At 43.3% G+C, this 22500-nt stretch overlaps 1 protein-coding gene across 5 annotated transcripts in view; it reads left to right on the plus strand.

Annotated features, from left to right (window-relative positions):
* Nucleotides 1-22500, plus strand: part of CDH17 (cadherin 17) — an 86526-nt gene that overhangs the window by 39472 nt on the left and 24554 nt on the right. For all 5 annotated transcript variants that reach the window (XM_043484149.1, XM_043484151.1, XM_043484153.1 and 2 more), the window contains exons 5-12: nucleotides 851-989; nucleotides 3180-3338; nucleotides 3446-3645; nucleotides 8072-8203; nucleotides 8524-8674; nucleotides 12982-13197; nucleotides 16986-17062; nucleotides 19589-19780. In XM_043484149.1, coding sequence (XP_043340084.1) covers nucleotides 851-989; nucleotides 3180-3338; nucleotides 3446-3645; nucleotides 8072-8203; nucleotides 8524-8674; nucleotides 12982-13197; nucleotides 16986-17062; nucleotides 19589-19780 — 1266 coding nt within the window. The remainder of the gene's footprint in view (nucleotides 1-850; nucleotides 990-3179; nucleotides 3339-3445; nucleotides 3646-8071; nucleotides 8204-8523; nucleotides 8675-12981; nucleotides 13198-16985; nucleotides 17063-19588; nucleotides 19781-22500) is intronic.

The following is a 22500-nucleotide window of genomic DNA, read 5'->3' on the forward strand; positions in this document are numbered from 1 at the left end:
CACTGGAAATATCACTGACACACTCATCCCCAGCACAGAATACCGTTTCCACTCTCCTGACCCTAATGACGTGTTTGCACATCTCATTTGTCCACATTTTTTTTAAACCAACTAGAGAGTGATTTGGTAAAGGTAGCCTCGTTTTTAGGCTTTTTGACCAGGGTAACCCAAGTTATACTGCCAAGGCTCTCAGACGGGTCACTCATCCCAAGTAAGGCCCTACTTAGGCACCTGGATTAAACCACTCGACACTTCTCTGATGTTTCACTGATGTCTCGCTCTGGCTGTTGGGTGGGCTCTGGCTCTGCAAAGAAGGCAGCATCGGTGCTAGATGGCACACCTTTGGGCCTTGCAAGAAGCAGCAGTAACCGATGACCAAAGTCAGAGTCTGACTAAAGAGACCTCCTCCCTCTCTCCTTTAGATTTCATGGTTTGTATGTGAATACACAGAAATGGTAGAGAGCTAACTGTGGGTAAAGAGCCGGCCAAAAGCTTTCTGTTGGTAAATCTGCAGACTGACCACTAAAGTGCCTGTGTCTAATAGCACGTGACGTTTCCATACCCTCAAGGGTCAAAGTGTCCTTATTTCACTGATTCTAGCTATTTAGAAAAGAGCATGTCCAGTGTCCAGCATATCACACTGCTGGAAAAACACAGTCATGATTAGCTAGGCTTAACTGATAGGGCCCTTATTTTAGCAGCCCCCAATTTGGGCTTTTATAGGTGTCTTTCTCTCCTGTAGTTATCAGATTATTGGTTATTTGGGCTCTAATTTCCTTCAAGTGACTTTTGGGTGTGTGATATGAGGTTCAGACTTACCAAGAAGGTTTCCTTTTCCTGTCAACATCAGGTCTCAGCCCTGGATGCTCAGGGCAATACAGTGGAGGGCCCGGTCCCTGTCACCATCGAAGTGAAGGACATCAACGACAACCGACCTGTGTTTCTCCAGCAACATTATGAAGGCTCAGTAAGGCAGAATTCTCGCCCAGGTAATAGGCAGGAGCCTGGAGATATTTGGCAGAATGGCAGATTTGTGTGGTTAACAGCTATGGCTATCATTCATTAAGTGCTTACTATCTTATTTAAATTTCATTTATCGTATTTAAATTTCACAGCAATCCTCCAGGATTTGTTTTATTATACCCATTGCTCAAGGGCACAATTTCTCACCCTTGGCACTACTGACATCTTAGGCTCTATAATTCTTTTTTGTGTTGTTGTGTGTTTTTTTTTTGGTCAGGGGCTGCAGTTCTGTGCATTATAGGATGTTAGCAGCTTCCCTGACATCTATCTACACATCAGATGCCAGGAGCAACACTTCCCTTCTTTCTGCTTTGATAGCAGAGATGTCTTCAGACATTGCCAAATATCTCTTGGGGGCAAAATCACCCCCAGTTAAGGACCACTATCTTAGGGTGAGATTTTAGAATACCTTACAGCTCTAGAGGGGCTTCCCTGGTGGCTCAGACAGAAAAGACTCTGCCTGCAATGTGGGATACCTGGGTTCAATCCCTAGGTGGGGAAGATCCCCTGAAGAAGAGAATGGCAACCCACTCCAGTATTCTTGCCTGGAGAATTCCATGGACAGAGGAGCCTGGCAGCTACAGTCCATGTTGTCATCAAGAGTAGAACATGACTGAGTGATTAACACACACACACACAGCTCTAGAAGGGTAAGCTTACTTTCCCACATCCTCCCAGGAATCCACATTCTCATGGTCACTGCTGGCTCCCAGTTCTTTTTCTTCTCTTCCAACTCCTAGCTATGGCTCATCCTTTCGCAATTCTCTTAACTTTCATCTCCAGGAAATCCCCTCATCAAAAGCTAGGTGTGTGCGGTAGGCTTTACTAAAGATTTAGAGAAACGAAGGAGCATCTTGTCATAACAGTGCACAAAATAAACATGAATATTAGACTTTGAGTTCTCAAAAAGACTCTTGGCCATTTCCATTGACTCACTCTCAAGCTTCCTTCTGTGTTACTTAATGTTCCGTCTCATTTTTCAATGCCCACTTCCAGTAACTCAGGAAGAGTATTCCTTTCACTTTATTATGTAGAGTAATTTCATGTGTCTCAGTACCTGAGGTTGTATACCAAAGGTTCACTGCTGAACTGTGCTAAGTAATAATCTTGCAGGTCTTATTCTTCACCAATAGGATTTTCTAGTTCAGTGGTTCTCAAACTTTTTGGTCTTAAGGCCTTTGTATTCTCCTAAAAATTATTACAGCCTCCAGGGAAATTTTCCAAGGATATGTGGCTTATATCCAGTGGTATGCTGGCAAATGTTAATAGCTATCTCTCTGGGCGGGGGGGGGGGCAGGAAAAAAACCTCTGATTTGTAGCATTTGTCAATTTCTGTGGTATAAGTACTCCCACCATAACCCATTTTAAACTACCAGTGGTGTTAATAATTGACTCACAGAATTCCTGGAAATTCAACTGGGTTGTACAAATTGGCTCCACTATATCACTGGTTATATCTACCAATAGTTATCATATTTGAAATCAAAACTGAGAAATTGAAAAATTATTTAGTAATTGATTTAAAGTAATTATCACATTTTAATAAAAAGAACTGTATTTTCGAAGATAGAAAGAATTGTTAAGAACATGGCATTGTTTTAGTCTTTACACATCCTTTAATGTTTGGATTAGTTGAGAACAATTGGATTCTTATGTCTGTTTTTGCATTCATTTTGTGGCCATATACTGTTTTGGTTGAAACATTTAAAGAAAAACTCTCAGATATGTAGTTGGAAAAAGGAGTATTGTAACAGTGTTTTCAGATAATTGTGAATACTCTTTGACACCAGACAAAACTCAGCAGGGGATGGTTTCTTTATTGTTGGTTGCAATGTGGAATCTGAAACTGTATCAATGTTTTTTGGGGGTATTCCTTTATGCTAAAATGCATCAATTTATCTTGTGATTTGGATGGGTCTTTTATACATCTATGACCTTAAAAACAGTCTCAAAGACCCCTAGAGGTTCCTGGATCATACTTTAAGGAACTTCATCCTAGGAAAAAAGAGCAGAATAAAGATTTATCCCACACTAATATGAATTATGGCACATTCCTCCACTCTATTTCTGCCCCTTGGAAGGCAAATGTGTCTATGGTTGGTTTGGGTATCATTTAATATCTTTTTTTTTTCCCCTGGGTACATTTTGTTAAACAGGAAGGCCCTTTATGTATGTCAATGCTACAGACTTGGATGATCCAGCCACACTCAATGGCCAACTTATTTATCAGATTCTCATGCAGCTTCCCAAGGTCAACGATGTCATGTACTTTCAGATCAACAACCAAACGGGAGGAATTTCACTTACTCCACAAGGTGAGTTAAGTGATGCCCTCATGGGACTCTCTGAATCAATACAAAGGACCTAGATCCGTATCATCTTCAGAGACATTTCCTTTTGTTTTCTCTCCTACTTCCCATAGGATCCCAGGAATTGGATCCTTTGAAGAATCCTTCCTACAAGCTGGTGGTCTCAGTGGAAGACATGGGAGGCCTGAATGAGCATTCCTTTAGTGACAGTGTACCTGTGGATATTACGGTGAAGGAGAATATTTGGAAAGCGCCAGAACCTGTGGAGATTGAAGAAAACTCGACTCAACCTTACCCCATTAAAATCACTCAGGTAGTGCCCAAGGAATGCTAACAGCCTGCCCAATCAATGCACTCACATTGTCGGGGCCCAACCTCATGGTCTTCACTGATGTTTTTGCATAGTATCATTATAAAGCAAACTAAATAAACAAAATCTCTGGCCCCAAGTCTCTGGAGTTTGCCATCATGGGTGAACTCTGGACTGTACCAACTTAGATTCATGTGTGCTAAGTCACTTCAGTCATGTCTGACTCTTTGTGACCCTATGGACTATAGCCCACCAGGCTCCTCTGTCCATGAGATTTTCCGAGCAAGAGTACTGGAACAGGTCGCCATTTCCTTCTGCAGGGTATCTTTCTGGCCCAGGGATCGAACCCAAGTTTCCTGCATGGCAGGCAGATTCTTAATCATCTGAGCTACTAGGGAAGCCCAACTTACATATATTTGAGTTCTAAAAGAGAACTTTACTCATCTTCATTTTCTAAGTAGATAATGCTGATTTCTTTTTCTTGTCTATAGTGTAAGATATGGTTGAGTTGTATGTGGTACTTGTGCATGATTTGAATTTGAGACTGCGAATTATTTTTGAAAGGTTGCTTCTTATTCCGGTGGGGAAAATCTTGATGTGAAAGATTCGCCCCATCATAGGCTGAGGGGCAGAGATAGGACTGGCCAAGAGTAAGAGCTGAGTAGACAACTTTTATCTTTGGAGCCCACCCCCTTCCCAACGCCATCCCTTTGTAGGTACCTCCCCTCTCCCTTCAGGCACTCCCCTGGTCCCACCTGTGTCTCACTCTGAGCCTCCTCTTCCTGCTTTAACTCCTGGAAATCCACTCTGGGGCCCACCCAGATCTGATCTTTCCTGGGAGATCAGGAGATTTCTTGACACAGAAAGAGCTGTGAGTCGGTGGAAGAGCACTGGATTTGGAAGCAGATAAGTAAAACCACTGCTACACTCAATATGCCAGAAAATTTGGAAAACTCAGCAATGGCCACAGGACTGGAAAAGGTCAGTTTTCATTCCAATCCCAAAGAAAGGCAATGCCAAAGAATGCTCAAACTACTGCACAATTGCACTCATCTCACACACTAGTAAAGTAATGCTCAAAATTCTCCAAGCGAGGCTTCAGCAATACGTGAACTGTGAACTTCCAGATGTTCAAGCTGGTTTTAGAAAAGGCAGAGGAACCAGAGATCAAATTGCCAACATCCTCTGGATCATCGAAAAAGCAAGAGAGTTCCAGAAAAACATCTACTTCTGCTTTATTGACTATGCCAAAGCCTTCGACTGTGTGGATCACAATAAAATGTGGAAAATTCTGAAAGAGATGGGAATACCAGACCACCTGACCTGCCTCTTGAGAAACCTATATGCAGGTCAGGAAGCAACAGTTAGAACTGGGCATGGAACAACAGACTGGTTCCAAATAGGAAAAGGAGTACATCAAGGCTGTATATTGTCACCCTGCTTATTTAACTTATATGCAGAGTACCTCATGATAAAGGCTGGGCTGGATGAAGCACAGGCTGGAATCAAGATTGCCAGGAGAAATATCAATAACCTCAGATATGCAGATGACACCACCCTTATGGCAGAAAGTGAAGAAGAACTAAAGAGCCTCTTGATGAAAGTGAAAGAGGAGAGTGAAAAAGTTGGCTTAAAGCTTAACATTCAGAAAACTAAGATCATGGCATCTGGTCCCATCACTTCATGGGAAATAGATGGGGAGACAGTGGAAACAGTGTCAGACTTTATTTTTTTGGGCTCCAAAATCACTGCAGGTGGTGATTGCAGCCATGAAATTAAAAGACGCTTACTCCTTGGAAGGAAAGTTATGACCAACCTAGATAGCATATTAAAAAGCGGAGACATTACTTTGCCAACAAAGGTCCGTCTGGTCAAGGCTATGGTTTTTCCAGTGGTCATGTATGGATGTGAGAGTTGGACTGTGAAGAAAGCTGAGCACCAAAGAATTGATGTTTTTGAACTGTGGTGTTGGAGAAGACTCTTGAGAGTCCCTTGGACTGCAAGGAGATCCAACCAGTCCATCCTAAAGAAGATCAGTCCTGGGTGTTCATTGGAAGGACTGATGCTGAAGCTGAAACTCCAGTACTTTGGCCACCTCATGCGAAGAGTTGACTCATTGGAAAAGACCCTGATGCTGGGAGGGATTGGGGGCAGGAGAAAGGGACGACACAGGATGAGATGGCTTGATGGCATCACCAACTTGATGGGCATGAGTTTGAGTAAACTTCGGGAGCTAGTGATGGACAGGGAGGCCTGGCGTGCTGCGATTCATGGGGTTGCAAAGAGTTGGACACGACTGAGCGACTGAACTGAACTGAACTGAAGTAAAACCACATTCTTGCTCTATTACCTCAAGGACTGATCATAAAAAAAGAAAGTGAAAGTGAAGTTGCTCAGTCCTGTCTGACTCTGTGTGACCCCATGGACTGTAGCCTGCCAGACTCCTCTGTCCATGGGATTTTCTAGGCAAGGATACTGGAGTGGGTTGCCATTGCCTTCTCCAGAGCATCTTCCCCACCCAGGGATTGAACCCAGGTCTCCCGCACTGCAGGCAGATTCTTTACAGTCTGAGCCACCAGGGAAGCATAAACAAGTCATTTATTATTTATGAGGAGTTGAGGCAACTTCTCACCAATAAAATGGGGATAACGACAGCTCTTTGCGGTGTGGCGGAAGTTGATTAGTATCTGTGAAAGTGGATAAAAGGTATTAACATTATGAGGCAGTTCTGGTCTCTAGTACTCCTATTTTTTGTTTAATGGCGCTGCTGTTATTAAGGGGTCCTGGAATGGCCCATCCCACCGTATCTATCATCTAACTTAAGATTTTTATTTATTGAAGTTTTTTAATGTGAAAAATGTTTCACCTCCTTTTATTTATTTAATTATTTATTTAATTGGAGGATAATTTCTATACAATGTTGTGTTTGTTTTCTGCCATACAACAATGAGAATCAGTCATAACTGTATATATATCCCTTCCCTCTGAAGCTCCTCTCTCACTGACCCTCCTGTCCCCTATCCCAGCCCTCACAGTGCCCCAGACTGGGCTCCCTGTGTTATATAGCAGCTTCCCACTTATTGAATGTTGAATTAATGAATTTCACCTTTGGAAGAAAAAAATGAAAGCAAGAAGTATTCTGCTTTACCAGATAATAAAGTATACCCGGACTCATTACCTAAAGAATTTCAGTTTGGGTTCCTTTATGAAAGTCTTCCTATTTATTATTCAGGTTGCCTTCATAAAGATTTGTAAATGCTAAAAAAAAATGCATATACTTATTTTTTTCATAGGGCTGTCAAAGAAAAGAAAATATAAACAGCCACAGCCAATACCCAGGCCTGGGAAAAGTACTCCGTGTGTCTTCAAACTGAGGAAGAAGAGTGCAGGGGGACAAGATGGAAGAACTTGGGCTGAATTTGTAGGGCATAATGGGAGCTTGCTTACAGCCAAGAACATGATCTTTGACTTGGAGCTTAAATAACTAGAAAAGGACAGTAGTGGCTCCTTGATACCCTTCTGAAACTGTCTTTGAGAAAATAGAATAGAATAGTGTAGAAATTTCTACACTAAACTAAGTACAGGACCTAAGTGTAAACCTAAGTGTAGGACTTGAGGCAAGTCATGTAAATATTCTGTGTGCTAGTTGCTCCATTTATAAGATGGGGATAACAATAGTGTCTACCTCATGAGACTGCGGATTTAATGAGATACTTTAAAGTATTTAGAATTATGTCTGGAATGGGGCACAACCCTCAAAAAGTATTGTTATTAGTAGTAAGTAGATTATCATATAGGCTAGGCTCTGTCTGTAGCAAGTAGATGGGACTTACTATTGAGTTTATTGATTTTTATTTTTTTTTTTGCCAAGTTATTTACAAAACAACACTGGGAGTTGGCAAATATTCTTATCCCTAAAGTCTATGAGATTAAATATTTAAGGGAGAGATGTTCTTTATTTATGTATCACTTGTCTTAAATAACAGCATGGTGAAGAATTGAAAGTGTCTCCTATCTTTACTGAGGAGTTTTGGGAGCTTGTCATTCATCATGGCTTAGTCCTCAGATAATGCCAGATACTAAGTATATCTTGTTTCTTAAATTGGTGTTTCGTGACAGGAAGTCTTCACAGCCAGCCTTCCAAATGAACAACCTATAGACTCTTCAGAGGGTTCACAAAGAATTGCTTTAGGGCAGAGAAACACCGCTATGTGCTTATTTGGAGCAATATAACAGTGAAAAGGCAAAAAAGGAGAGGGATTATTTTAGGTTGAAAACCAAAAATGTAATTTAACAGTTATGAGAAACCACAGACATCCAAACAAGGTTGTCAGAAATTTCAAATGGAGAGCTAGAAAATTGCTTATTTCCTTTACAGTTCTCTCCGTCCGGGTCTGTCTTTCCTCACATTTCGCTCTGGGCCCTGTAGGTGCAGTGGAATGATCCAGGTGCTCTATACTCCTTAGTGGGCAAGGAGAATACACCACGATTTCCATTTTCGATCGACCAGGAAGGAGATATTTATGTGACTCAGCCCTTGGACCGAGAAGAAAAGGACGAAGTGAGTAAAACTAAGAGGAGGTTCACGGGTGACAAGGCAAGGTCCTGTGCCCATGGAGATCTGAGAGCAGAAGGGATTTTACTTAACACCCGCACGTCCGCCACCAAACCCCCAAACTGTGTTCTGAACCTCAGTGCCTTATTGCTCTCAAACACATGGAAATAACCCCACAAATTTGATCCATTTTATATTTTCTCATTTCCCAGTTCTAAATGAATTGAAAATAAGGGGATAAATGAAATAGTCTTGAAATAGTTGTTTTCTCTGCCTTTTAAAGAGGATGATGAAGGAGTCATGTTTTACCTCTGATCTTCTTATAGTATGTTTTCTATGCGGTTGCAAGGGATGAGCAGGGAAAACTACTCTCAAAACCACTGGAAATTCAAGTGAAAGTGAAAGACATTAATGATAATCCACCTACGTGTCCATCTCCAGTGACTGTACTTGAGGTCCAGGAGAATGAACAAATAGGTAAGAAAGTGTGTGTCTGTCTTCTTTAACTCTGTAATCCCTTTCTCCTCCCTGTTGGGTAAATGGTGGGCAGGTAAACCTGACTGGGGATTGGTTGTCCATGCCCAACACAGCACAGAGGTAGAATGCATTTGGGGACTCACACAGGTACAGTATTTCAGCAGGGAATATGCGAGAAGTGTTCTAAAATGGGAGTTTTCTAACTACCACCCCTACTCATAGCACTTTTCCTGCCACTACCGTTGTTACTATTACTATTACTACTACTGTTACAACCCTCACACCCGCCGTGAGCGCCGTAACCACTTACACCAGGATCCTGTATAAATGTGTAAGGTTATCTCATCTGCACGGTTTTCCCATAGATTCTTATCTGCCTTCCAAAAAAGTCAGTGACAGATGTAACCCCATCAAATTTGCTAAATAATTTAAGCAAACATTCACACTCCATGTTAGATACCCTGCAATTCACCCTCTCTAGGAAGCTGGTAAAAGCTCATGGGGCTTGAAGATGAAGTTCAATTTCTATCTGTTTTTGTCCTTTTGTTCTTGACCTGCTTCGTTTCTTTGTACTGTGCCAAGATAGCTTTAGTTTTGTGCAAGAACAACTACTATTAGAACACTGATTTCTGGGGGTTTTATGACTTCACTGGATTTGGGACTCCTCTTATCTATTACTCCTTACTGCTCAGCTCATTGGTTGTGCAGAAGATCTTTGAAAACCTCTGTAGATGATACCTCAAGTATCTTTGCGTAGGGTCCAACATTTCGTGTATTAGTCATCTATGCTGCATAACAAACTGCTCCAAAATTTAGCAGCTTAAAACAACAAACATTTATTATCTCACAGTTTCTCTGAGTCAGGAATCTGGACATGGGGTGAGTACCTTTCATTCAGAAAGAGAGAGAGTTAAAAAAAAATGGCAAGTAAGATGAAAGTCAGTCTTTTTATAACCTAATCTCACAAGGGACATCCCATAACTTTTGCCATATTCTTTAGAAATCAGTCACTAGGCCCAGCTCACATTCAAAAGGAGGCAGTTACACCAAGGCGTCACTGTCAGGAGTGGGGGGACTGCTGGGGGCCATCACAGTGGTGGCCTGCCTTACTAGGGAGGAGAATAGTGCTAGTTTTCTGAGACTAGTAAGGATGTCATTGTTGGTAAAACAAATTGTTCAAGGGTGCAGCCTCTCCAAAAGTGATAATTTATTTTGTAACGATGTTTCGCAGTCTTGAGTTGTGGACTTAATGGACCAGGAATTCTCATAAATCAACACAGAATGAGTCTATTCTAATATATAGCCTAAAAGGGCACCCCCAAAAATGTCCCTGCCTTTTGGGGTCTTACTATCTAGCTCGCTAAAATACTAAATTATTCTTTCGTATGTTTATATTCTCCTGTTTGGTGTCTTGTATCGGCCAGAAACTTGTGAGACTCACGTCCCCAAGTCTCAGCAGCGCCAACTTTAATTCTGAAATCCCACTTGCCACCAACACCTTTGTGTTCACACCAGAACTTTATCCTCTCATAAAAGCCCCACCTCCCCAAAGTATTTCTCAATGCCCCAAGAAATGCTGTATGTACCTCTAAATCAGTTTGGGCTGCCACTTGTTCCTGGCCTTTGTCACTCGGAGACAAGACACTTCTTTTTTTTTCCCCATTTATTTTTTATTAGTTGGAGGCTAATTACTTTACAATATTGTAGTGGTTTTTGCCATACATTGACATGAATCAGCCATGGATTTACATGTATTCCCCATCCCGATCCCCCCTCCCACCTCCCTCTCTACCTGATCCCTCTGGGTCTTCCCAGTGCACCAGCCCGGAGCACTTGTCTCATGCATCCAACCTGGGCTGGTGATCTGTTTCACCCTAGATAATATACATATCTTGATGCTATTCTCTCAAAACATCCCACCCTTGCCTTCTCCCACAGAGTCCAAAAATCTGTTCTGTATATCTGTGTCTCTTTTTCTGTTTTGCATATAAGGTTATCGTTACCATCTTTCTAAATTCCATATATATGTGTTAGTATACTGTATTGGTCTTTATCTTTCTGGCTTACTTCACTCTGTATAATGGGCTCCAGTTTCATCCATCCCATTAGAACTGATTCAAATGAATTCTTTTTAATGGCTGAGTAATATTCCATGGTATATATGTACCACAGCTTCTTTATCCTTTCACTCCTGGCTCATTCATAAAGTTCTCCGCTCCCACTGAGTGGTGCCCCCTACCAGAATTTCCCTGTCATTGATGCCAAACAGTCCTGGTGTCTCTGACAGCTGGAGGGTTCCCCCACAGTGAGGGAAGACCAGCGTCCTCTGTGTTACGCTCAGCTCACTTGCTGGGGGAAGGGTCCCGAGCAGGGCTGCTCAGACGCCAAAGTGAAAGTGAAAGTCTCTCAGTCGTGTCCGACTCTTTGCAACCCTATGGACTATGTAAAGTCCATGGAATTCTCCAGCCCAGAATACTGGAGTGGGTAGCCTTTCCCTTCTCCAGGCGATCTTTCCAACCCAGGGATCGAACCCAGGTCTGCCTCATTGCAGGTGGGATCTTTACCAGCTGGGCCACAAGGGAAGCCCTCAGACACCAAACTATCACAGAATTTAGTGAGACGCACTTTCATTCCAGCACACAGATGCTTTTCTTACAAGGGCAGATGCAGATTCCAAAGGTGACTTGGTTGCTTGTGAGGACGCAGAAATGGCAGCTGCTACCACGCTAGACACACGTTCTGATGCCTCTCCTCCCCTGGCCAGGAGACACGCCTGCCAGAGCAACCCCCTTAGAGGCATAACCTAAGTACTGCCATTCCTTCTCTCACAAAACCCTCCAAATCTCCCTGTGAATCAGTAGATGCAAAGTAACAGGGCGTGGGGATAAAGCCAGACTCCACAAGGGGGATACATATCCAAGTTCTAGCCCTCACGTGGGATTCCGGCTGGCTGTGTGTAGATAAACGCACAATTCCCATTTAATGCAGCAAGATGACCCAGCATCTGTCAGAGCTCATCCAGACAGACCTGGGTAGAGCACTGTGTTGTGACCAGACTTCTAGAACTCCCTGGACTGAGATGCTCACAGAATTAAAACTTAGGTCCATAAACTGCAGCGAGGCAGAGAGGACGCCTGCCTGCTCTCCGCCCCGTGCTGTCTTTATCTCTGGGGTGGAGTCAGTCTCTGTCGTTGTTCCAGAAACTTGCTTAGAATTCAGCACAGTTGGCTTGTCCTTCCCTAGTGCTACCATTTGCCTTGTGCAAATGTGCAAAAGGGAGGCTGTAACAAATGACCACCAACTCGGAGACTTGAAAGAACAGAAATGTATTTGCACACAGTTCTGGAGGCTAGAAGTCTGTGATCAAGGTGCCAGCGAGGGGAGAATCCTGGCCCCTGGTAGCTCCTGGCATTCATTGGCTGCTCCTGGTGGTCATGCTGCAGTCTCTGCCCTCTTCTTCACATTGCCTCCTCCTCCCTGAGTGTCTCTGTTGCCTTTTCTGAATTTAGGGCTCACTCCACATCCAGGATGGTTCATCTCAACACCCTGACTTGGGTCCTCCTGAATTCATATGGTGAAGTCCTAGCCCCCGGCACCTCAAAGGGGGACTATCATCTAGAGACAGGGTCTTCAATGTCATTAGTGTGAGTCTTAACCCAGTATGACTGGTGTCCTTCTGAGAAGAGAAAATCTAGATAGACACAGAACGGGGGAAGACTACATGCAAACACATGCAGCCGATGGCCATCTATAAGCCAGAGATCTCTGAAGAAATCAGTCCTAGCACACCTTGCTCTCAGACCTCTAGTCTCCAGAAACTGAGAAAATAATTTGCCGTTGTGAAAGCCATCCATTGTGTGGTCACTTTTTTTTTTTTAATGGCAAGCCCTAGCCAGCTAAAAATGGACTTCCATGGTGGCTCAGGCAGTAAAGAATCCGCCTGCAATGCAGGAGACCCAGGTTCCATCCCTGGGTTGGAACATCTCTGGAGAAGGGAACAGCAACCCACTCCAGTATTCTGGCCTGGAGAACTCCATGGACGGCGGAGCCCTGCGGGCTATAGCCCATGGGGTCGCAAAGAATTGGATGCGACTTAGCGACTAACACACACATATGCAGCCAACTAAGACGCTGCTCCACACACTGCACTGCTGAAAAGGTTAGAAGCACCAGCATCAATCTAAGAACTTTATTCTGCTTCTCACGGTTACTTCCAGTGCCTTCTAGGAACCCGATTCTCCACGGAAGCCATTTTTTAATAGGCTAAAAAGAATAACGGATGGGTTTCCTTCTTTCTTTCCCTACAGGGAGCAGTATTGGAACTCTTATTGCTCATGACAAGGATGAAGAAAACACTGTCAACAGTGTTTTAGAATACAGAATTGTGGATCAAACTCCCAAAGTTCCTCAAGATGGACTGTTCCTGGTCCAAACATACCATGGAACACTCCAGTTAGCGGTGCAGCCATTGCACAAGCGGGACACTCCGCAGTACAACCTGACCGTAGAGGTGTCTAACCAAGGTTAGTGTCACTTTCACGGTGTCGAGTGAAAACACTTGTCTTCTTTCTAGCTGTGATTGTTAGGCTGCTCTGATGCCTGGGTGTGTTACAAAGGCTGCCATTGAAAAAGGTATTGCTTCCCACATAAAACAAGCCCAGAAGCCAGCATGGGAACGGCCAGAGTGGCAGCTCAGAAAATGTGATTATGTTTGTTTCCTGAGAAGTAGATGCCCAAGAGGAGATTAAATATATAAGGATTTTATTAGGGGAACTGCCTATGAGAAAAAATGGAAAGGGATACAGAGGAGGCTGGAAGAACCATCAGACCTCAATACGAGCCTGACCCTGAGTGAAGGAGGGAAGGAATGAAAGTGCTGGGGAAGCTCCTGGTCAAAGGGAAGTTCGGCAAGGTCATCGGAGGTCCAAGGTTGGCTGTGGAAGGAGTCTGTTGTCCCCAAAGGCAGGCCTACTTAGCCTGCCTGCCTTGTTCAGGCACTGCTGGGGCAGCCAGTGGGAAGCAAGGTCTTGGTGCACACATGGTGATGGGTTTCAGAGCCCGGCAGCTCGTTGTCAATTAAGATCCCTGTTGTTAGAAGTTGTTGGCAAGCCTCGTTGTCATGGCCACTGTGATCACAAACAAGAAAGTTAGTTGTATTTCTCAAGTCTCCCTTTCAGACTCAAAGGCTTTTACTATATGACAGTGAAGGAACTTCTGGAAAGCTTTGCCTTCTCCTGTTAGCTTCTAATTGGCCGTTTGACGATATCAGGAAACATTAATCTTTATACTTTATACTATTTCAAAGCAAGTGGCTTTTAATCTTTGTGAAGTCATGAGACCCTTTGAGAATCTGATGGAAACTATGAATTCCTAAACAAATGCATATGTTCTCAGATAAATTGCACAGACACCCAAACATACTCGACCTCAGAGAAAGGCTTATTTTAGGGTCATTAATACTTATAAGTTAAGAATCTTTCTTTGAACTAACTGGTACTGTGTCTTAAATAACCAAGTAGTTCAGTAATTATTATGCTAGGAGAGAAAGATTATATAGGTATGCTGTAGTAAAGAGCGTCATTTCACATTGTTCTTCATATTTTTTTTTTTTATCCAGATGTTGAGATACTAAAGAGAACTGAGAGTACTGGGGTTTACTCGGCCCCTAAAGCAGGAAGTTTGAGACAGAGTAATTTGGCAAATATAGAGGGCCTAACATAATGCTTAGCATTATGCTAAGAGGTACAACGAAAGTGGGTATAATAAATCATCCCTGTCTGTGATGAACTGACAATTTCACACCATTAGCCAGCCATTCTTCCAGTGGTTACTGAGTATTTACCTTGATTGAGATACCATTCAAGATACTGGGAATGCACAAATAAATAAGACCCAGTGTCTGTCCTCAAGGAGCACTTTTTGTTAGAGGAAATGGACAAGTGAATAAATAAATTATAAGGAATATGTACAAGGTAGCCCATGAAAGCAATGAGTGACTCAGTGGAGAGGGAGGGAGAACTGATAAAGCTTTCTGGAAGAGGTGTCATTAATCTGAGTTTCAGTGGATGAATATGACATGTTACAAAACAGTGTAAAGACTGACAGAGAAGAAAGTCCATGTGCAAATGCATGGAGACCTAAAGCAGTTTGATGCCATAAGAGCATAAAGTGGAAATCAGATTACAAATTGTCTATATACATGAATACATCTATAGACTATATGGACCAGATTATGCAATATATTTATATGTAAATATATGTGTGTTGATGGAATTAAACATTCAGTTGTGTACTACAGAAAATTAGTCAGTAGACTATAATTAGCATAGTTTTACATAAATTCAGGGAAGTGATTTTATTTACATAAAACCACAAGGCTCACTGCTGGTCCAAATGAGGCTTACTTGGAATAGGCAAGTGGTAAGTTCAGGCCCTGGGACCTCTCCAAATCTCCAGACATTCTTGCTGTCTACAAATGTCCTTGGGGCTGGACCCAGCTTTAATTAGCATCCACTTATTTATAAGATGGTTATTATTAGGTTACATGCCTGGCCTTGTGTCTGGTGTGTTGAGAACAAGCTCTGGAGCTAGGCAGCCTGAGTATGTTTGTCAGCATCCCAGGAAAAGAAAGCCCCCTTCAAAGAAGTAACCAAAAGGAGAGTCAAGAAGTGATTGTCTGTAAAGCTGTGGGTAGGGGTTATGGAAAGCCAGCAGGAGGTGTGAAGCACAGTGGAGTCATTTTTACCCCAAGGTGAGAAGGGGCAAGGGAAGGGCCCTCCCCTGAAGGAGCAGGCCCTGGGCCTGGGGCTGTGACTCTAGAGGAAGCTGCTGGCAGTGGGAGCCAGACTCTGACTCTGTGCTCCTGCCCTTCCTCAGACCTCCTGCCAGTGCTCCCCCTGGCAGAACTCAACTGCTACCCAGAGGGCCAGGATGCCCGGTGATGCTGTTCCTAAGGTCAGCCTCCAGGGCACAGAGCAGGGTGAAGGGCGGGGAGCAGATGGAGAGGACTAAGGAGCACATGGAATCAAATTCTGGCTTGACCACGAGCTAGCTGTGGGACCTTGGTCAAGTTACCCTTGGCTTCCTCGGTTGTGAACGAAATGAAAATGGTAATAGTGCCTACATCACAGAGTCAGAGTGAAGATGAAGTGAGTCATGTAAGCAAAGCACTTAATACCGTGCCTGATACACAGAGTGCCAGCAATGTCTCTTATGATGAGAACCTTGATTTTGTTGCTCTCTGCGTTTTGTAAACTGACTACCACACACTGATTTCAAGTAACTTGCCCAACCTCTTACACATCTGATAAGTAGCAGAGACAGAATTTCAGTGGTGGGGTTCCAGAGCCCAAAGTCTTAGCCATTGTATGATACAGGCTTCATGGTTGGAATAATGGAAACGTGGATCCCATCCTGTTGGTCTTCATGTGGCTGTTTTTCTGGGGATCCCATCCCTACCCGTACTCCATGCTCACCTTGCATCCAGGTTGACTGCTGTCTCTGACTAGGTCTGTGAACTGTCAAACCCACCCCTCAAAGCCACTTTCCAGGATTCTGTCAGCTGCCTCTGGGTAGGCATGCCCTTGGAAGAGGGCTAATTGTATCGTGGGCTTCCCAGGTGGTGCTAGGGGTAAAGAACCCACCTGCCGATGCAGGATACGTAAGAGACGTGGGTAAAATACTGGGTCAGGAAGATTCCCCTGGAGGAGGACATGGCAACCCACTCCAGTCCTCTTGCCTGGGAAATCCCATGGACAGAGGAGCCTGGAAGGCTACAGTCCGTAAGGTCACAAAGAGTTGGACACGACTGAAGCGACTTTGTACACAGACACACAATTGTACCTTGCCTCCCTCACTTGGGCCTTCCCTTTATGGCGGCAGAAGAGATAAGGACAGTGAGTGCTGGAAGTGTTCAGAGAAGGAAAGACAACCTTCTGGGATGCTCAAAGAAGCTGTCTAGAAGGACAGTTTTGCACTGGGCTTTGAAGGCTACAAAAGTTTCACTAGTCAGAAAAGAGAGGCTGCTTCCCAGAAAGCCTGGCTCAGGAACAAGATTTTACCAAGGAGGAGGCAGGTGGGTGGAGCGGGAAGCCCAGAGGAGCCTCTCCCAGGGTTTTCTTCTGCCCCACCTTGGTGACCTACACGTGGGTGTTGGTGGGGAGCAGAGAAACTCCTTGCCACGCACTTCGCAGGTCACTAGTCAGATTGTGGCATGGCTGTCACTGTACTTGCCAATTGTTTTTCTTGCAGATTTCTGATCTTAATGCATGATTTTCAGAGAAAATTTTTGTGATATGCTTTTGATTTTCAGACTTCAAGACCCTCTGCTTTGTGCAAATCAACGTTATTGACATCAACGATCAGATCCCCATCTTTGAAAAGTCAGATGTGAGTAGTCGTCACCTTGTTTTTGCTTTACTTTGTTTATATTACCTGACCCCTACTTCTGGAATAGAGACACAAATAGTAGTTAGGGATAATGCCAGATTTAATATCTTAGTTAATACGCTGGTAGTAAACTCAGGCCTTGTCTTCAGTGCAAATCTTCTGGGAACAGTAACATTCACTGTTATAGTATCTGTGAGCATCTGTTTATAAACTTTTGCCAACAGCTCATTTATTTCAAGGACTGCTTGAAAGCTACAAGCACAGTCTTTGTCAAATTGAGACAAATTGAGTGGCTGCTTGCAGTTTGCCTTTATATATTTTGTGTGTATAGGACAATAAATAGATTATTGCTAGATTCTCAAACAAGAATTTTTAGTCAAAATTTAAAATCTGGCAAAATATTGGCAATTTAAACCCACCTTGCAATAATTGAATAAGAGTCCCGTAGTCATATATGGATGTGAGAGTATCTGAAGGCTGAGCGCCGAAGAATTGATGCCTTTGAACTGTGGTGCTAGAGAAGACTCTTAAGCGTCCCTTGGACTACAAGAAGATCAAACCAGTCAATCCTAAAGGAAATCAACCCTGAATATTCATTGGAAGGACTGGTGCTGAAGCTGAAGCTCCAATACTTTGGCCCCCTGATGCAGAGAGTCAGTTCATTGGAAAAGACCCTGATGCTGGGAAAGATTGAAGGCAGGAAGAGAGGGGATGACAGAGGATGAGATGGTTGGATGGCATCATTGACTCAGTGCAAACCCTGAGAGATGGTGAAGGACAGGGGAGCCTGGCATGCTTCAGTCCATGAGGTTACAAAAAGTCAGACATGGCTGAGCAACTGAATAACAACAACAAAGTCGAAGAAAAAGCTAATCTCTGGTTTATGCCAAAAGAATGTGCTCATGACACTTGCAAAAATGAGAAGAACTGGGCAAAAAGAGCAGGAGGAAAAAGATCAGCTGACTACATCAAGAAGAATTCAAGCTAATTTATTGTTAATGTGGGCTTTGAACTTGGCAGTAGTTTTATCATTGCTTCCCTTAAAATGGATGCCTCTATTTATTTATTCTGGAGGAGAGAGAAGCTGTTTTGACTAGATTGTTATGTTTGAAGTCAGTGATGAGGCAGCCCAGAGTCTTGTGATGATGTTCATAAATCAAAATAAGGATAAAGCTGTGACAAAGAAAGGGAATTGATTTACAGGAGGGTTTGCAGAGGTAAAAGGTGTGACAATATAACTTGTGTAGCAGGCACTGAGGTTAAGTGGGCATGAGATTAAGAGCCTGTCTCTTCTCTGTCTCCATTCTCTTGGGTATTTGATCTTTTCTGTGTGTTATAGTTTCCTCGCATTACATCTAGACAGTGCTTTTAGACTGAGGACAAGAGTTCTGCTTTAGGAATCCCAGAGCTTGGAAAGGCAAATGGGGCTCTGGAAAGTGTGAGTCCACTTCTTTTGCTGCCATGGTCCACTCCTGGACCCTGCCTGTTATCATCTTCATGATCGTGATGCCAAGAGACATGACCTGGGGGATTTTCAGTGGAGGAGTGAGAGATTAACAGCACCTGCTTTGGAGGTGGACAAGCATGGATCTGAAACCCAATTCTGGACCAGCTAGCTGTGTGGTCTTGAGTGGGTTTTTTTTTTTTTTTTCCTTCCCAATTATTTTTATTAGTTGGAGGCTAATTACTTTACAATATTGTAGTGGTTTTTGCCATACACTGACATGAATCAGCCATGGATTTACATGTGTTCCCCATCCTGAACCCCCCTCCCACCTCCCTCCCCATCCCATCCCTTTGAGTGGGTTTTACCTCTCCAATCTTTTGCTTCTCTGTCAAATGGAGATGATAACACAGCTATTCAGTAGGGCATTTTGTCTTGTTGCTTATCTTTATTGAGCACTTATTATGTGCCAGGCATCCAGAGGTTTTATATGTATTATCTCTGTAAATCCAAACAGAAAATGTAAAATAGCTTCCATTTTTATTATGTCCAATGGACAGAGGATGAACTTGAGACTTTAAAAAATCAGATAACTTATTTCAATTCACCCAGGTAATAAGTGGCAAGCCTAGGATTCATAGTGAGGCCATTTGACTCCAAAGTTCAGGCTCTTAACAACTATTCTCTGATTGATTAAGAGTTAATTAAAATGATATATGTAAAGTGCCTGTCACATTGTAGGTACTCAATACATAGTAGCTATTTATCTGTCTCATTACTAAGAACTATAATGATAGTTACAGTTATTAAATATATTGGATGCGGGTGGGAGAATCTGTTTTAGAATCCTATCAGTAGCTCCCTGAGACACTGTTTCTTGGTGTAACGGATATCAGTCTACAAGTGTGACTGGTGTCAAAAGCAACTGCATTTTGCTCATCAACAGGAAAAACATGCTTGGTAAGTATTGATGTAAACTATGACTGTGTCCATTCTGAAACCCGAGGCAAGTTTGTTCTTTAACAATTGTGCTTGATGACAATGGACATTCTCATTGTTTCTTTCCCCTATTTGCTTCTTAGTATGGAAACCTAACTTTCCCTGAAGACACAGCTGTGGGATCTGTCATCTTAACCATCCGGGCCACAGACGCTGACGAACCACATACTGGGAGCTCTAAAATCCTGTATCGAATTACACAGGGAGACAGTGAGGGACGTTTGGAGATTGAAACAGATCCCCAAACCAATACTGGATACGTCAAGCTTAAAAAGGTAAATCGCCCAGTGAATGGAATTTGTCTTTTTCATAGATTAGTTTCCTTAGGACCATTCGAGGACGTATAAGCAGAGGTGATGAATTGGTGGTGACCTCTCAGGCATGTGATGGACTGCTGGAACACCCTCAGTGATTCCTGTCCTCGTGAAAGACAGAGGCCAGGATTCTAGCTCTGGGTCGGTCACTAGCTGACCAAGTAACCTTTGCAGAGGGAGGCAGGATTGCCATAAAAATTATAGAATGGATCATTTTTAGTATTAGTATGTACCATGTAATAATTGGGACATGCTTACACTAAAAAATCGCTTACTGTTTATCTGAAATTCCAATTTAACCAGGCATTCTTTATTTTTATTTGCTAAATCTCGGACAAGGTGGTGCTCAGGGCTTTTTTTTTTTTCCCCTTTGCAAGTGTGGGATATTAGACTAGATGAGTCCCATGAACCCTTTAGGATGTAGGCTGTTTATTCTAGTGGACCAGCCATAGGCTCCTCTTTTTAATAATGACTGGAGATTGGTAGGTCTCCTTTAATAGGCAAGTTATAATAATTAAATTTATTCTCTTATACCTTCTTCCTGCCCACCCCTTACCTTCATCTTTTACGGTGTTGCTAAGTCCACTGGCTCCTGCTTCGTCTCTCCCTTTGTAAGGACTGGGTAGTCTGGAAGCCAAAATCTTGATTACTGTGATACTTGCTTCTTTGTAGAGGGTCTTCCCATTCTTGGCTTAATCTACTCCTATCCCCTACTGTATACACCTGAAGTTTGACCCTCTCCTCCCTGGCTGCCTCATTTATGCATGTTAACTGTGTATCAGATGACTCAACAGGAAGCGGCACTCAATGTCGTCCAATATCTTTAGAATGAAAAGAGATCAGAGTTACAGCAATAGAGACTCTGCAGACCTGGCTGAATGCTGAGAGTTTGTAGTACAGTGTGTGGGAGGCCACATCAGAAAGCTCTGAAGGGAAGTTTTGACCCAGAATAAAGGTAGAAACTGAAAATGAAGACAAAAGAAAATAATTTTACAAAAAATGGCTAGAAGCACGGGGAAAAAAGTGCCAGTGCTGAAGGAAACCCTGGAGCAGAATCGCAGAATTCTGGTAGCGTTCTGACCACACACCCTGCCTCTGACAAAGGGTCTCACTGGGTTTCAGCTGCAAGGTTTGTGCGTGGATCTACTTAAAGCCAGTAGTATTTTGTGTGAGTCTGACCTTTGAAAAAGGCGCCGTTACATCTTCCCCCGCTATTCATGGCTGCCTACATGGACTCAAAGAACCCAGAAGGAAAGGCCAGGGCCCAGAGTTTGCAAGGCCTGCTCAGCAGGTCCGCGCAGCAGGCCTGGTCCTGTGGCAGGAGGTGAGGGCAGATAGCATCCTTCCTTCCCCAGGACCAGCACCCTCTAGATGTCTAAGAGAGGATAAAAGGGCTGTCCATCTCAGTATGAAACTCGGTAACTTTTCACGGTGGCTTGTTGTAAACTAATGTAAGTTAATTTGACCATCTGTGGCTAACGGGCACCTATAGAGAAAAGTTGGTAACCTTGATGATCAGCAATAGGTGAAGGCTCTAAGTATCTTCCCACACCTTCCTTGACATGAGGGGGTGTGTTCCAGTACAGCGGGCCTCTGGCCAAAATCTTGGTCTCATCTTTATTTTGTTTGTGGTTGTATGCCAAGTATCCAGAATATTTGCACATAGTGGAGGTTCAATAAATCTTGGTTGCCTGAATACATAGTTGAATTCTGTCCCATGTGCAATAAATAACAAGCAGGTATGAAAACCATCATTCAACTTGTGCTTTAGGCTTTAGGTTTGTCCTGGCTCTCTGTCCCTCAGGCACTGTGATCACAGTAGTCTAGGAAGAGGATTCATCTGACTGTCCACAGAAAAGGTGACGATAGAACAGAACTGGAGTCCTGGAATGCTGAAGGCTATAAGCTGCTAGACTAGCCAGAGGCTACATTCTTCTTCAAGAATGTATTTTTCCACCAAATTGCATGTCTTGAATACCACAGATATCTCAAAAACCTCTTCGCAAGATCACTTTGGTAATTAACAGACCTTCTAGTGAAGCTTAAGACAGTGCTAGCTCAGAGCCTGTAGCAGCTGCCTCTGGGGTGTGGCTCTGATTGGGATCTTTCAAATGTTAAGTGACAGCCAGCCCAGAGGTGTGGATCCTTGACCAGGATACCCTGGATATCAGCCAACTGCCCCTAGGATGTGTGTCCTCGCCATGACAGATGTGTTCATGCAGTTTTCAGTTTTTAAAAAATAAATTAGACTCTATTATGTGGTTTCTCTGGTGGCTCAGAGGTAAAGAATCTGCCTGCAATGCAGGAGATGCAGGAGGTGTGGGTTCGATCCCTGGGTTGGGAGGATCCCCTGGAAGAGGGCATGGCATCCCACTCCAGTATTCTTGCCTGGAGAATCCCATGGACAGGGGAGCCTGGTGGGCTACAGTCCATGGGGTCACAAAGAGTCAGACACGACAGAAGCGACTGAGCACGCATGTGTGTGTTTTCTCTTGCATAGCTTAGCCTTATTTTCTAAGTCCGTTCTCATTAAGCCTTTCATTGCTTCAGAACCATTGTACTGATCATTTAAAAAAATTTAAATCCCAATGTAAGCTATCATGATTCTATCAGCACCTGTTCACCTGAATTAAATGTGCAAATAAAAGTGAAACTCACTCAGTCGAGTCCGACTCTTTGTG

Source organism: Cervus canadensis, chromosome 12 (genome assembly GCF_019320065.1).
Source record: "Cervus canadensis isolate Bull #8, Minnesota chromosome 12, ASM1932006v1, whole genome shotgun sequence".
NCBI lineage: Eukaryota > Metazoa > Chordata > Mammalia > Artiodactyla > Cervidae > Cervus > Cervus canadensis.